Source organism: Acyrthosiphon pisum, chromosome A3, assembly GCF_005508785.2.
Source record: "Acyrthosiphon pisum isolate AL4f chromosome A3, pea_aphid_22Mar2018_4r6ur, whole genome shotgun sequence".
Taxonomy (NCBI): Eukaryota; Metazoa; Arthropoda; class Insecta; order Hemiptera; family Aphididae; genus Acyrthosiphon; species Acyrthosiphon pisum.
In genome coordinates this window covers 6,335,394-6,349,838 of record NC_042496.1, presented here as the reverse complement: position 1 = coordinate 6,349,838, position 14,445 = coordinate 6,335,394, and the positions used below count along the sequence as shown (strand labels likewise).

General features: G+C 26.8%; 2 protein-coding genes across 2 annotated transcripts; both read left to right on the top strand.

Moving 5' to 3' along the window:
* Nucleotides 1-2,882: 2,882 nt before the first annotated feature.
* On the top strand, nt 2,883-6,296 carry LOC100162231 (protein takeout). Its single transcript, XM_001950794.5, has 4 exons — nt 2,883-3,141; nt 4,721-5,107; nt 5,209-5,364; nt 5,480-6,296. Exons 1-4 carry the CDS (start codon nt 3,060-3,062, stop codon nt 5,629-5,631), a joined length of 777 nt encoding a protein of 258 aa, XP_001950829.1. The 5' UTR covers nt 2,883-3,059; the 3' UTR covers nt 5,632-6,296.
* Nucleotides 6,297-12,259: 5,963 nt separating this feature from the next.
* On the top strand, nt 12,260-13,791 carry LOC100162394 (macrophage migration inhibitory factor-like). Its single transcript, NM_001162060.1, is given in 3 exon segments — nt 12,260-12,479; nt 12,646-12,818; nt 13,544-13,791. Coding segments are annotated over 3 exon segments (351 nt in total). The 5' UTR covers nt 12,260-12,371; the 3' UTR covers nt 13,614-13,791.
* Nucleotides 13,792-14,445: the final 654 nt, after the last annotated feature.

Sequence of the window (14,445 nt, the reverse complement as noted above, 5' to 3'; positions counted from 1 at the left end):
GTTCAAAACAAATCAAAACATTTTTAAAATTTTATCATGTATATATAAAATGGAAATATAAACAACCAGTGAAAATTTCATGTATCTACAGTCATTCGTTTTAAAGTTACACCAAAAACCAAAATCAATTTTCTCGAAAACAGATTTTGCGTAAAAATTCCCGTTTTTCCTTAATTTTTCTTTTGTTTTTCACGGCGCTTTTGAAAACTATTGGAAAAATTTTACTTTTGACCCCCCCAAAGTACCAACTAGATTCACTTTCCTATCAGAAAAGATACTGTTGAAGAAAATCGAAGCACTATTATTGTCCTAAAAGGTGATGACAGACACAAAAAAAAAAATTTTAAAAATTAAAAAATTAAAAAAAACACACACATCATTGTAAAATCAATACATTCATCGTTCCACTCAGAATCTAAAATAGAGATGTTCTATAAAAAATTAACACTTTCAACATTTCCAATTATTGAAATAAATTTAAATTACAAATTCATTCTACGTAAAATTTAAATTTAAGCAGTACTAAATAAATGATAATCAAATTAAGTTCAAAATAATAACATCATGTTTAATGTTAACCCTTTTCCTAGGGATATTTTATAATTTATTTATATTAGTACTTAATTTGTTTTTGCCTTAATAAGGAATAGGTACAGACGGTACAGTACATTGAAAAATATTTTTCCAAAAACGTTGCATTTCCCAAATAGCAAATGATTGACTAAAAATATCAATTATAACACTATAATAATATTATTCGTGATTATAATATTATTATAATATTTTAATTACAAAATTCTATCAGGGTTATTATATTATTATGTACCATATATTATTATTATTAACATACAAGTCAATACAATATAAGTCTATTTATTATAGAACGGTGTGCATTGGTTCGTTGCAAATGGCTTAAAATTATCTAAATATTTTGAAAATTGCAATATAAAAAAACAATTGCTCCTATGAATTTTCGATGTATTTATATTTGTATAGTAGGCACAACTCATAATAAATATTCTGTTTTATTTTTAATCAATATGTACCAAAAAAATGAAATATTAAACATGTTTGTAAATAAAATATAAATGAATATTTGATATATTTAATATTTTAATATTTTGTACGGTTTAATTGTTCATAGAAAATAATAATTTAAGTAATTGTGTAACGTTTCAAGTATCTATGTTTTTTATTATTTTTTGAATTATAAGAAAATATCATTAATCGTTTGAGGAAAAATATTGTTAATTTAATTTTTAATAGGTACCTACCTATCTAATTTCATCACAATTTAAACTTTAAACGCTCATAAAATATTGATATTGCTTTACGATAAACTTTTTTTTTAACTATAGCAAGAACAAAATAAATTATCAGGATCTAGGAATCTCGTTTTATTTATACAATTTAATAATTTTATGATTTTTTTTACAAAAAAATAATATACAAATGTTTGTAACTTTGACGAATTACAACAAAATATAAGTAAACTTCAAAAATCGTATGAATTTTTTTTTGATTTTATAATTGTTATAAAAACAAAATATGGAGAACCTTGCATTACATTGTCAAGCATTTTGTCAGAGAAAAAGATTTTATCAATGTATATGTACAGAAAAAAAACTAAAATTGTTCAACAACAGTCAAAATATTTTAAAAATTGTTTCATGTCTATAGTCTATAAAATTAAATTATTAATTATTGGTGAAAATCGCATGGATGTATAAAAGTTCATTTTTGAATCAGTTTCGTAAACATCCCTGTTTTATTATAATTTTATTTTTAGTCTTTCCAGATTATTTCGAAAAATACTGGATAACACTTTTACCAGGGAGCAGGGACCTCCTGCCCAAATAAAAGTACAAACGATATGCAATTATTATTGCTATCTTCAGAAACCACCCTCAATGTTGAAAATTGAATCCTTTAAAAAGCGTTATTGAAAAAAAAAATGTCATATCATTGTAAAACTTATTATACACATTTTATACATCACTCTTGGAATATAAAAAATATTGTAAAATCATTAATAACATTGTTTCTCTATTTAAAATTTCATTTCTCAAAATTACAGAATTAATCTTTTTAGTATCTCTTTTATTTAATTCAGCAAATATAGTCTAGTCCATATAGTTTGATAACTATACTTACAATAATAATATAATAATTAGGTACCTACTCTCTAAAATGTTATGACATTTTGTAAAGCTATTATTTACCTATATACTAATAATAATATGAGGTTAATGACTTCTAATTCATTTCAAACAAATGGTTTTATTATTTTGAAACATACTTAATGGAGATTTAAAGAAATTGTCTATTGTAGTATATTTGTTTAATTGCATATAGGCACCATTATTAGTTTGAAAATATTAAGCGTCAGCGGTTTAAATAAAATTAACGTTCCATCAAGTGTTTTCTTAAAAATGAACACTATGATATTGGTAATATTAATACATGTCGATCAAAAATCTAACTGTATTCGAAACAACTAACAAGTTACACAAAAACCATTAATGACTCAATTGAGTGTTCATAAAATATTTTAATATTAGTATTTAACTATATTAAATGCTTGGTTTTTTTGAATAACTCTTTTTAACTATGCATAAATAGATTGAATACCTAATAATTAACTTATAACCACAGTTTATCTACCTATTTAAAGTTGATTACATTTTTGTATTTATTTAGTAGATTTTCGATGGATAAATGAGGAAGCCACAATGATGTGCAATTTATAATTTAGCAATTGCAGTGTTATTCATCATTAAAATGGAGGAAAAAAACAATGGCATATCAGTAACCGAAACCAGTTGCGGGGAGGTCAACACGGACAACCGCGTGAGTATAAAAGGTATCCGGACACAGGGTTGCAGTATCACACTTCGACGGTTTCAGTTTCAGAAGTAACTTCGGGAATTAAGATTTTCCTTAGTTTTTTCAAAACTTACAAATAACCAAAACAAATTTGCACTTTTACGATCCGAAATCGATTTTGTTTGGAATTTTTTATTTTTTATTTTACAATCTAAATATTTCCAATTTTAAAAATGGCAAAATCGTTGCTGATCGTATCTGCTTTGTTATTGGCCGTTGTTGCTTCTGTAACCGCTGCACCCACACCGAAAAAACGTAAGTACTTTCATATTTTCATATACCCTATAGAGTTTGTAGCAGGCGTATCCAAGTGTAGTTTCATTTCATGTGTTTACTTTTAAATAATGCAAAATATATGTGTCTTAAATCTTAACCAACATTGTTTGTTTATATTTTATTATCAAACACAATTTGATAAGTAATGCAATTAAATAATTAGAAAATAACTATAAGTTTTGATGTAGAAGGTTGAAATGTCTATTTTATTGAAATGTTATTTTATACCTGGTAATTTTACTTTAAAATAAATTAAAAATATGGTATTTTAACTTAACACTTAACAGCATTATTTATGTTAGATTTCTCATTTTAAAAATAAATACACTTATATTTATAGTTGCTCATATGATTTTTCGACAAAATCAACTTTAAGACTATTATACCTACATATATTGCCTTTATGGGACACAAATAGCAAACAATAGATACCGTTAAATTAAATATTTCATAAATAATCGTTTTTATTACATTTTTAGGATCAAAACTTTGATTGTTCCATAAATAATTTATATATTCTTACTTTTTTGACATAATTTTTTATGGAAGTTCAAGATTTATATTTTACACTGAGAAATGCTTTATAATAATTTATTAACTGTATAGGTAGCAAAATTCTATAAAATATTGTTGTATATTAAACGTAAGATTGTTAGTGCACGGGTTTTAATATTTAATACTATATTATTAATATTTTTGACTTTCAATCTTATCCAATATCCATTATATATGCAAATATGTATTTTGATTAAAATATTAATAGTTTATGTCAATATTAATAAGTTTCACCGAAATCCATTATTAGTAGATACATCATTAAACTATTATTGATTAAAGGTGTGTATATTATAGTACATTTATATAATTGTATGTATGTTATAATGTGGAGTAAGTCATTTCACACGATCAGTCTTAATTATAAACTTCGGCATCACTCCAAATAATATTGATTTATCCTGGAAGGTTTAAAACATAAACAATAAAGATGGTGGCAAATACCCAAGGCTAAAACAGTTTAGGTATTCCATGCACAGAATATGCTAGGTCGGATTGTCATTTTTATTTTTAAGGACGTAATTTAGTTTGATATATTTATTGTCCACGAAGTAAATATTTTATACATTATCCGACAATATATTGTCAAATAACTATACAATAAAAACATCAAATAATACTTTATAATTAATAGCTAATATCAATAAGGTTTACTGAACCGACCAGTGGCATAGACATGATTTTTAAAAGAAGGGGGGCAGAAAACGACATAGCTTAATGGGAGGGAAAAATTCGAAAATCCCCCACCTTCTCAAAACTTTTAGTAAAATATTTAACAATAAGGAACAATGAATATAATTTGAAATGATTCAGAATTTGCATCAAACACAATATTGAAAATTATCCTCTCCAAACCCATTGGGAGGGGATCTGACCCCCACGTCACCCCCTTGTATACGCCACTGAAATCGACTAGTTATCAAATAGGTTATACGCAGAATGATATATATTATTAAAACCTAACAATATGATTATAATAATTGTTTTTATAATTTCATTACAGAAATATCTTTCAATTTATGCAAGAAAAGTGATCCAAACCTTGACAAATGTTTGAAGACCTCCATCCAATCAGTCATTCCCGATTTGGCCGAAGGATTTCCGAAACTGAGAATTCCAGCCATCGAACCGTTCATGCTACCGTCTTTGGAAATCGACCAAGGCAAAGGCACCAGCAAATCAGTCAGCATTGACCTGAAGCTTAAGGACGTCAAGATCATGGGTTTGACCAGCACAGTGATCGATTCCTTGAAAATCGATGTTGACAATTACAAGCTCACCGGCAAGATTGGTTTCACAAAGCCACTCGAGATCAGTGGACAATACACGGTCAACGGAAAAGTGCTCGTTTTGCCGATCACCGGTAACGGACCGTGCAACATTGTCTTACGTACGTTTTTAACTATCTATTATAATATTTTCTATACGTTAATCTTATTTTTGAAAATTCTCCTATGTTCCTGATTTTTATAATTGTTATGTTTTGTGCAGACGAACCCGTATTGGAATTGAAGGAAGTGTCCGGATCTCCAAGCCAGAAGAACGGCAAGACCTTCGTCCAAATCAATAAATTCGAACTTAAGTTGGTGGATGTCAAGAAACTGAATGTCAAGTTGGAAAACCTTTTCAACGGAAACAAACAATTAGGTATGTTTATTATGATATTTTGTGACACACCTTAATCGTTACCTCACATTTTATAAAATTGTTAATATTTTTTTTTTTGAATTGACTAACTTTGTTGTTATTGGTTTTTTAACAGGAGATAGCATGAACTCCATCCTGAACGAAAACTGGGAAGTTCTTCTAGAAGAACTGAAACCAGCATTCGAAGAAGCAGTTGGAGCTATTGCACAAGATATTGTTAATAAAGCATTGCAAAAGACCGCGTACTCAGACATATTCCCTATGTAGTTCGTTGGATCGTTGTATTTGTTTTAAGTTTCCTAACCAAAAATGTTGTTATTCTTAATTTAATGCACGTCACAGTCAATATGCACTGGAGTAGCTCGACAAAAATGTCTTAAGTGATCGACGCTAACGAGATTCTCACATATAGTGCCCACTTTCTACTGACCTGTTATTATTTTTTATAGAACTATGACTATTATTAGCTCGTCTCAATACCAAATTGATGACTTGCAAATTATTTATTTGAAAAACTTAGCGTTTTTATTAAGTTATTAAATGTTATTTATATGAAAAATATAAATTAAATTATTAAATTATTACCTATACGGATATACAAGTAATTATTGAGTTGAATTTATTTTCTATGAATATATTTTTGTCCTGAAATCACCTCTCTAATAGTACTATGTTTTACTTCACATTCAATGTTAAGGTCATCACTTACTTATCACAATACAATATCTTTCTGTTGTTTATTACTAATTTATGTAATTGCACATCTATATGGAATCATAATATTCTAAAATTGACTACTATAAAAATGAAGCTAATTAAAATTTAAAATCTCACATATATCTATTTCATATTTATATAAACGTATAATGATTTCACCTTCATTTTTTGAATACAAATTGTAAACTCTGTAATAAACATTTTATTTATCATGTTAAGCTGAACGTTTTGTTTTGCTATAAAATAGTAAGATACTAGTAAGATTACTATAGATAGTAATTCAATTGAGCTTATAAAATATGCTGTAGAGTATAGACAATTGAAATAAAAAAAAATCGTTCCGATAATTAACCCTATGTTATATATTACATTAGTAACTAGTTACTTGGTACTCACATAACAATTATATAAATCAGCCACCAACCGAGCGTCAAATTGACCCAAAATATATTCAACATGTGTAATTTGCATCAAAATAATGATGTGAAATCTGCAACATCTCAGGTGACAAGTAGTAACAAATATGAATATTGTAATTTACACTAAAATTCAAATCGATTATTCTTTCGATTATACGTACACGTTTTGAATAAAAATATATAAAGATATGAGAAGATAATAACACAGAATATACCATTTTAGATTCTAAGTAATTATTTCAGTAACATATATACACACCGTTCTACGGCACGTCAGCATTGACTTCCATTACCAACAACAATAACATAATATGAAAAAACATGTTAAGTATTAGGTATAATTATTAATAATATAATAAATGCATTATGTTTGTAAAAAAGTAATAAATGTAATACCTACTGTGACACTGTGAAACAACGCGATTACCACGGATCGGATGTCAAACTTCAATAAAAAAAAGTGGGTAAGTGGATGTCGCTCTGCTGTACAGTAGGTTAGAAGTGGGTCACTGTATAATGGACAGTATTAAATTTGAATTCAATGATATAATATCACTGTATAAGAAAAACGATTCTGAGCGGAGACGGTATATCAGTCTATGTATTAGACATATAATATATACTTATCTATGGTATTAAAAAAAAATTGACCTATAATTAGTACCTATAATAAATTCCAAATTAATCATATCATAATATCTATTAGGTACTTATAAGTTATAACGCGTTATACATCAACAAAAAACCGTGGTAAAATCATAGATATATAATAGTATACTTTAGAAGTTTCAAGTACCCACGAATAATATTATACAATCACAACAAAATAACTAAAAGAGTTATCCTAGGTTTTTAATATGTAATTTCGTCCAAATTTGTACTTATAATGACTATAAAAATAAACTGTTTAAATGTATATTTTAGATTTTTTGGTAACAGAATTAATTACTTACGTGGAATCTTGTTTTAAATTTTTAATTCTTAGATACAAAAATTGAACATTTTATAAATTTTTAAGTACAAAATAATTTTTCAAATTAAAATTTGATCTTTAAATGCTTATAAAAAAAAATTGTGCCTATGTATTTTTAATATTTTTCACTGATATTGTAACAATATATCAGAGCTTTGTATTAAATTTTTACACTTTTTGGCCGAACAGATAAAACTTTATTGATATTTATAGAAAAAAAAACTAAAAAAATTGAAAACTGACCATGTCCGTAAACAGCTCAAAAAGTGTCAAATTATTTTCAAAATTTCATCGTATATAGAAAATACTAATATAAACATTCCGTGAAATTTTCAAGTATCTACAGTCATCTGTTTTTTAATTACAACAAAATAAGAAAATCGTTACATGAGAAATCGAGTGAATATCAAATGTTGTACAAATATGAATTTCAAACGATCATAAAAATTTAATTTGACTTTCTTATAGATATTTTTTGTTTGATAAAGGTAGATAATCTTATGAGGAATCTTGTATTACATTTTAAAATCTTAGATTTAAAAAGAAAAATTTTTACGAATTCTTAACTCAAAATAATTTGCTAATTTTCGTGATTTTTCCATATTTTGTCAATTTTTGAACTTTAAATGCTTATAAAAAAAACTGTGACTAAGGATTTTTAATATTTTTCGTCTGCTTTTGAAACAATATACTAAGAGCCTTTTATTAAATTTTCAAGTTTTTTTAATCAACAAATAAAATTTTATTGATATTTTTAGAAAAAAAACTAAAAAAAAAAATGAAAACTGACAATGTCCGTAAAGAGCTCAAAATAAGTCAAAATATTTTGAAAATGTTATGGTGTATAGAAAATGCTAATATAAACATTCAATCAAAGTTTCATGTATCTACGGTCATTTTTTTTTCAAAGTTACACCAAAAACCAAATTCAATTTTGCAAAAAATCGATTTTGCGTAAAAATTCCCGTTTTTCCTTAATTTTTCTTTGGTTTTTCTTGGCGCTTTTGAAAATTACTGGGAATTTTAAATGTTGACCTCCCCAATGCACCAACGATATTCACTTTCCAATCGAACAAGATACTGAAGGTGAAAATCAAAGCATTATTTCGACTACTTATCGTGTACACTGACACGAAAAAAAATTTTAAAAAAATTTTTAAAAAATACGCATCATTGTAAAATCAATACATACATCGTTCCACTCAGAATCTAAAATTGTCACTATAAGAATAATAATTTAAAATAAGTTTCACGTTTTAAAAATTGTCAATACAAACATAAATTACTACAGTCTACAGTTATAATAATAATAATTTCAAATAGGTTATACTGTTCAGTGGCGGCGCGAGAGGGTTTTTGTAGGACAATTGTCTCACAGCTAAAAAGGGTGGTGGGTGAGTACTGGGTAGGTACCTATAGAGGATAGTTAGTTTTGAAAAATATTGAGTGATACAACGTAACAAATAAATAAACATATAAATAGTTTTTAATTGAAAGGGTGCTCGCCAGCTTATTGTACATTCAATGATTTATTAATAAAGCAGTATTTGTATAATTAATAAGTTATTTTTATTGTAGTACCAGTACGTTGAATTTTTAGAAAGGTAAATTTGATATAGAATTATAATAGGGGGTGTGCAAATTAAATAGTGGGTCGTGTGTGCTGCAACTAACATTTTTTTGTCTCACTGTCGAAAAAGTTCGCGCTGCCACTGATACTGTTTAAAAAATTGTCAATACAGACATAAATTAAATTAAATAATAAAATAATAAAATATATAATAACTAAATAAAAAATAATAAAGATTGATAATTTGTTCAGTTAAATTAAGTAAAAATAATAAAAATTACGAATAAAAATTTGAACAGTCAAATAAAGTAAAAATAATAAAAAAATCGTAAGTTATCGATATCTTATTGTATAGAAGATGGCAGTTAAAATGTTTTCAATATCGCGTATACCATATCATCATAATCTTCACACAATTTTTAAAACTAGCAAGTGATCTATTACTGCTTAGAGGCTACTGTCTACTATATATTTAACAGTTTCTATAAATATATTCTTATTTGTTATTTGTCAACAGGCTATGGAGTATTATAACTTATAATAGTACCTAATAAAATATATTATTGTTTTATTTAAAAAGACTGTAATTTCGAGGGGGGGGGCTGCAGCCCACTAGGCCCAATCCCAATATACGCCAATGACGATAGTATTCAACATATAGAACAGTTGGATTATTGATCAACATTTTTAATTAGAAAATTTAAGATTATGTCTTATGAAATATGACATAATATAGCAAAATATAAAAATTTGGTTTTTTTTTCGTGGTCTTCTTTTCCTTTAGTTTTTTATTTTTTGGTTTTTTTCCGTGATTAATCTACCGCAGGTAGATTGCCTTCTTGATAATGTACTGCTGCGAATCAGAGTTTTTATTCCGGGCATCGGAAAAGTTAAGATAAATTTTGAACACCATACACCGAACATTATATAACGAATTGAACAAAGTTAGAGTCATATAGGGTTGATACATTTAACGGGCAACGAAGTGCAAGGGATCAGCTAATACTATATATGTATAGGTACATATTATATATTTTTAATATATCTCCTCTAGCCCTCCTCTTATCGAACCTTCAATCAAATTCTGAATTAGGTATATGTAGTAGTGTATAATATTTATGTTTAATACGCAATACGTATTACGTATACATTTATCACGAACTCGATAACATTTGTATAACTAAGTTAACCAATAGCCAATGCACAGCGCCTTAAGTACCTATTATGTTCAAATATGACGTATGTGTATATGTAGGGTGACCAGATGTCCCGTTTTATGCAAGAAAGTTCCGTACCTATTATTAAAGTCTATTCTGGTGTCCCAACAAAAGCTTTCTGAACGCACGCTTAATAAATTGTCTCCTTTTAGATTCTGAGTGGAGCGAAAAAATGTATTGGTATTACAATGTTTTTTTTTCTGTCTGTTTTTTTCAGCAGCATTTCGGATAGTATTATAGTAAGCATGCTTCGATTTTTAAGATCTGCATCTTTTCTGATAGAAAAGTGAACATAGTTGGTACTTTTGGAAGGTCAAAATTGAAAATTCCAAGTAGTTTTAGAAAGCGTCGAGAAAATCTACCGACAAATTAGGAAAAACCGCTAAAAATGGAATTTAATTTCCAACGATTTATGTATCACCATACCAACGAATAAAAATAATATTATAAGGACTATGCTAACCATTCAGAATCGTTTTTCTTATACAATGGTTTATCAATGTATTCAAATATAACACATACATTACAACTACTGTACAGCAGAGACTGCTGCAGAGTGGTACCCACTTGTCTACCTTTTTTTTAAAAATATGTCCCATTCTAATACTAATACAAAATACTATAAATTATTATATAAATATTATTAGGTATCTGGTATACGATACCGGATACGTTATACATATGTATACGGAGGTTAGAATTTATTGTAAATTCTCGTTTTTCTTTAATTTTTATTTTGTTTTTCCCGGCGCTTTTGAAAACTACTGGGAATTTTTAACTTTTGACCCCCCCAAAAGTACCAACTAGAGTCTCTTTTCTATCAGAAAATATGCTGTTGAAGAGAATCTAAGCATTTTTATTGTCCTAAATGGCGATCACAGATACAAATAAAAAACTTTAAAAATTAAAAAAAACACATATCATTGTAAAATCAATCATCGCTCCGAATCTAAAATGCATGTTGATGTGGAAACATTTTTTTTAAATATGCGTAGAGCATAAAAACAATGATATAATTATGGAACATTATTTAAAATGTTTGTCATTGACTTTTATAAATTGTTAAGTAATTTTAATGCATGTGTGTTAATCATCTGATTTTTTTTTGAAAACCAGAAATTGTATTTTAAAATATGTAATGATAAAGTAGGTAGTAGATAAAAGTAATTTTAGTTATATTAATTATATCTATATATTTATCCTATATTCCTATCTTTTATTCTAAACAACTTTGCCAAGGAGTATATTTTTGACAATTTAAACAGGATATTTTTTACATATAAATTCACCATCATTACAGTGACTATCACTGAATGATGATAGGACTGGTAGCCGGTAGGTAGGTACACTCGACACCTACTACCGTATACAGGCGTACAGCAGAACTGTCAGGTAATTTTGTGACAAAATTTGGCAAAATTTAGTTTCTTGGTGTAGGTAGTATTAATTTAATTGTGATGTCAATACTTATAAGTACCTATACTAACAAATATAAAAGTACCTAAAACATCAATATTTTTATAATACAAAATTAATAATCATTTTAATATTGTAATAATATTATATATTCATATATACCTACGTTTATCTGTTACTTTTTTTTTTCGTAACTAAATTATCTAGAATAAATCAATGATAGTAAATATTAAAACAAATCGATAAACAATTTTTTTAGTACAAATTAAAAAAATGTCTTGTGTAATTTGTGAATTGATTTAATTACTTGTGTTATTGTACGTAATAGAGGACTCTACATTTTTATTATATCATTATTTTTATAAACTGTATTGCCTATCTAATTTTAAACGTAATTTTATTTGACCTAAAAAAATATGATCCAGATATACATATTTTTTTTTATGAAATACCTACATATACAAATGATCTTTAGAAAAGTTCGTAATAATGTATTATGCACCTATTATTATGCAATGTATTATATAAACTTTAATTCATCTATTTGTTTATATAAATTTAATTATGGCTATATACCTACCATATATAATAGTTTGCTTGTTACTAGTTAATTAGTTATTAATAAATAGGAGGACGTGAACATTAAACGTACGTTTTTATTATACTTACGGAGTTTTTACAGTTAATTTGAAAAAATGTCTATTCTAAGAATTGATACTAATGTTTCACATTTGGACATTGATGACGCATTTTTAGTGGAAAGTACAGAAGCTCTTGCTAAAACTTTAAAAAAACCAAAATCTGTAAGTAGATAATCTTTTTTTTATAATACAAAATATATAATTTTCAAAAGTACCTATTTGAAATTCAATTATGTAATACAATAACACCATACCTGATACCTATATTATAATATATTAATATATAATAAATATGAAACGCTAAAATTTACCTAATAATTATTTCTAGGAAATTTTAGTATTTGTTAATGGAAACCAACCTATTCTTATTGCTGGTTCTGATGAACCAGCAATAATTGTATCATTACTCAGCGTAGGTGGTATAAATGAAATTGATAACAAACTCCACTCGGCTGCATTGTTTTCATTAATAACAAAATACCTAAAAATAAATGAAAATAGGTGAGTAGAATAAAATATTGATTAAATTTAATGTGTAAGTGTGTTACAGTAAAAAAATGATAAAACATCCAAAAATTAGTTAATGTGTTAAATTTAAATTTAATTATATAATATCATTGTATAAGAAAAACGATTCTGAGCGAAGACGGTCAGCCTATGATATTAGTAGGTTATTACTATAATATTGTAACAATATATCAGGAGCCTTTTATTAATTTTTCACGCTTTTTGACCCTACAAATAAAATTTTATTGACATTTTTGGAAAAAAAACTATAAAAAATTGTACTTAACTGAAAATGTCCGTAACCAAATCAAAATGTTTTGAAAATTGTATCGTGTATAGAAAATGCTAATACAAACAACCAGTGAAAATTGCAAGTATCTACGGTCATTTGTTTTAGAGCTACACCAAAAACCAAAAACGATTTTCTCGAAAACAAATTTCCGTTTTTCCTTAATTTTTTTTTTGTTTTCCCCTGAGCTTTTGAAACTATTGGGAATAAGGGATTTTTATTACTTCTTCAATGCACCAACTAGATTCACTTTCCCGTCGAACAAGATACTCTTGAAGAAAATCGAAATAGTTTTACTGCCCCATAAACGGCAATCGAGCGCTCAGAGTCTAAAATACTTCTACGAAAAACCATTTTAAATGTGAATTATTATTTATGATTAAGCAAATATACAGCTATTATATATATTCAACATTTGTTCATGTTTTAGAATTACAATTGCATTCAGTCCAATTGAACCACATGCCATGGGACACAATGGAAAAATGGTGGTTCAATAAAACTTAATTATTCATATTGTATAAGCTATAAACTATTTTTTTTAAATATTATTGATCAAAAAAATTGGTTGTATTTCAAAAGGAGTTATTATGACAAAGTAATATATAAAAAATAAATATTTAAGTACATTATGATGTAATATTATATTATAATAAAACAAAATTCTATCAATTTAAATTATTGATTATTTATTTATTTCAATTGAGTATAATCTTATCAAAGTATTATTAAGTTATAATAATTATTTTTAATGATTAGTAGTCGGATTGCCTTCCGGGGTTTACTGCAGCAAGTTACACCCAAAAAGAGTTGTACAATCATACTTTTTTAAGAGTTGACATTTTTTACGGACAACAAAGTGCGGCTTCAACTATATTATAATAAATTGGAAGAAAACGTTCAGGTTTTTACATTCCAGGTTTTTACGTGGACCCAAAATTTATATGCCATATTTCTTTTAATTTATTATACCTAATATAGCTGATCCCGCACTCTGTTGTCCGTAAAAATGTCAACTATTAAAAAAATTGTGATTGTACAATTCTTTTTGGGTGTAACTCGCTGCAGTAAGTGCGACTCAGCCACCCCGGTAAAATAACGGTGCACGTGAAAACCTGAACGTTACAAATCTGGAATTTAATAATTTAAAATCCATAATATTCTGGACGCTGCAAGGTACAATCCTGGAACATAAATATCTGGACACTTTTAATTAGGAATTTAATATTTAAAAATTTGTAAAATTCTGGACTAGTCAATGTAAGCTTGGAATTTACCTAACCTAACCTACCATAGTTAAAACCTAACCAAATCTAAATTAACTAACCTTGA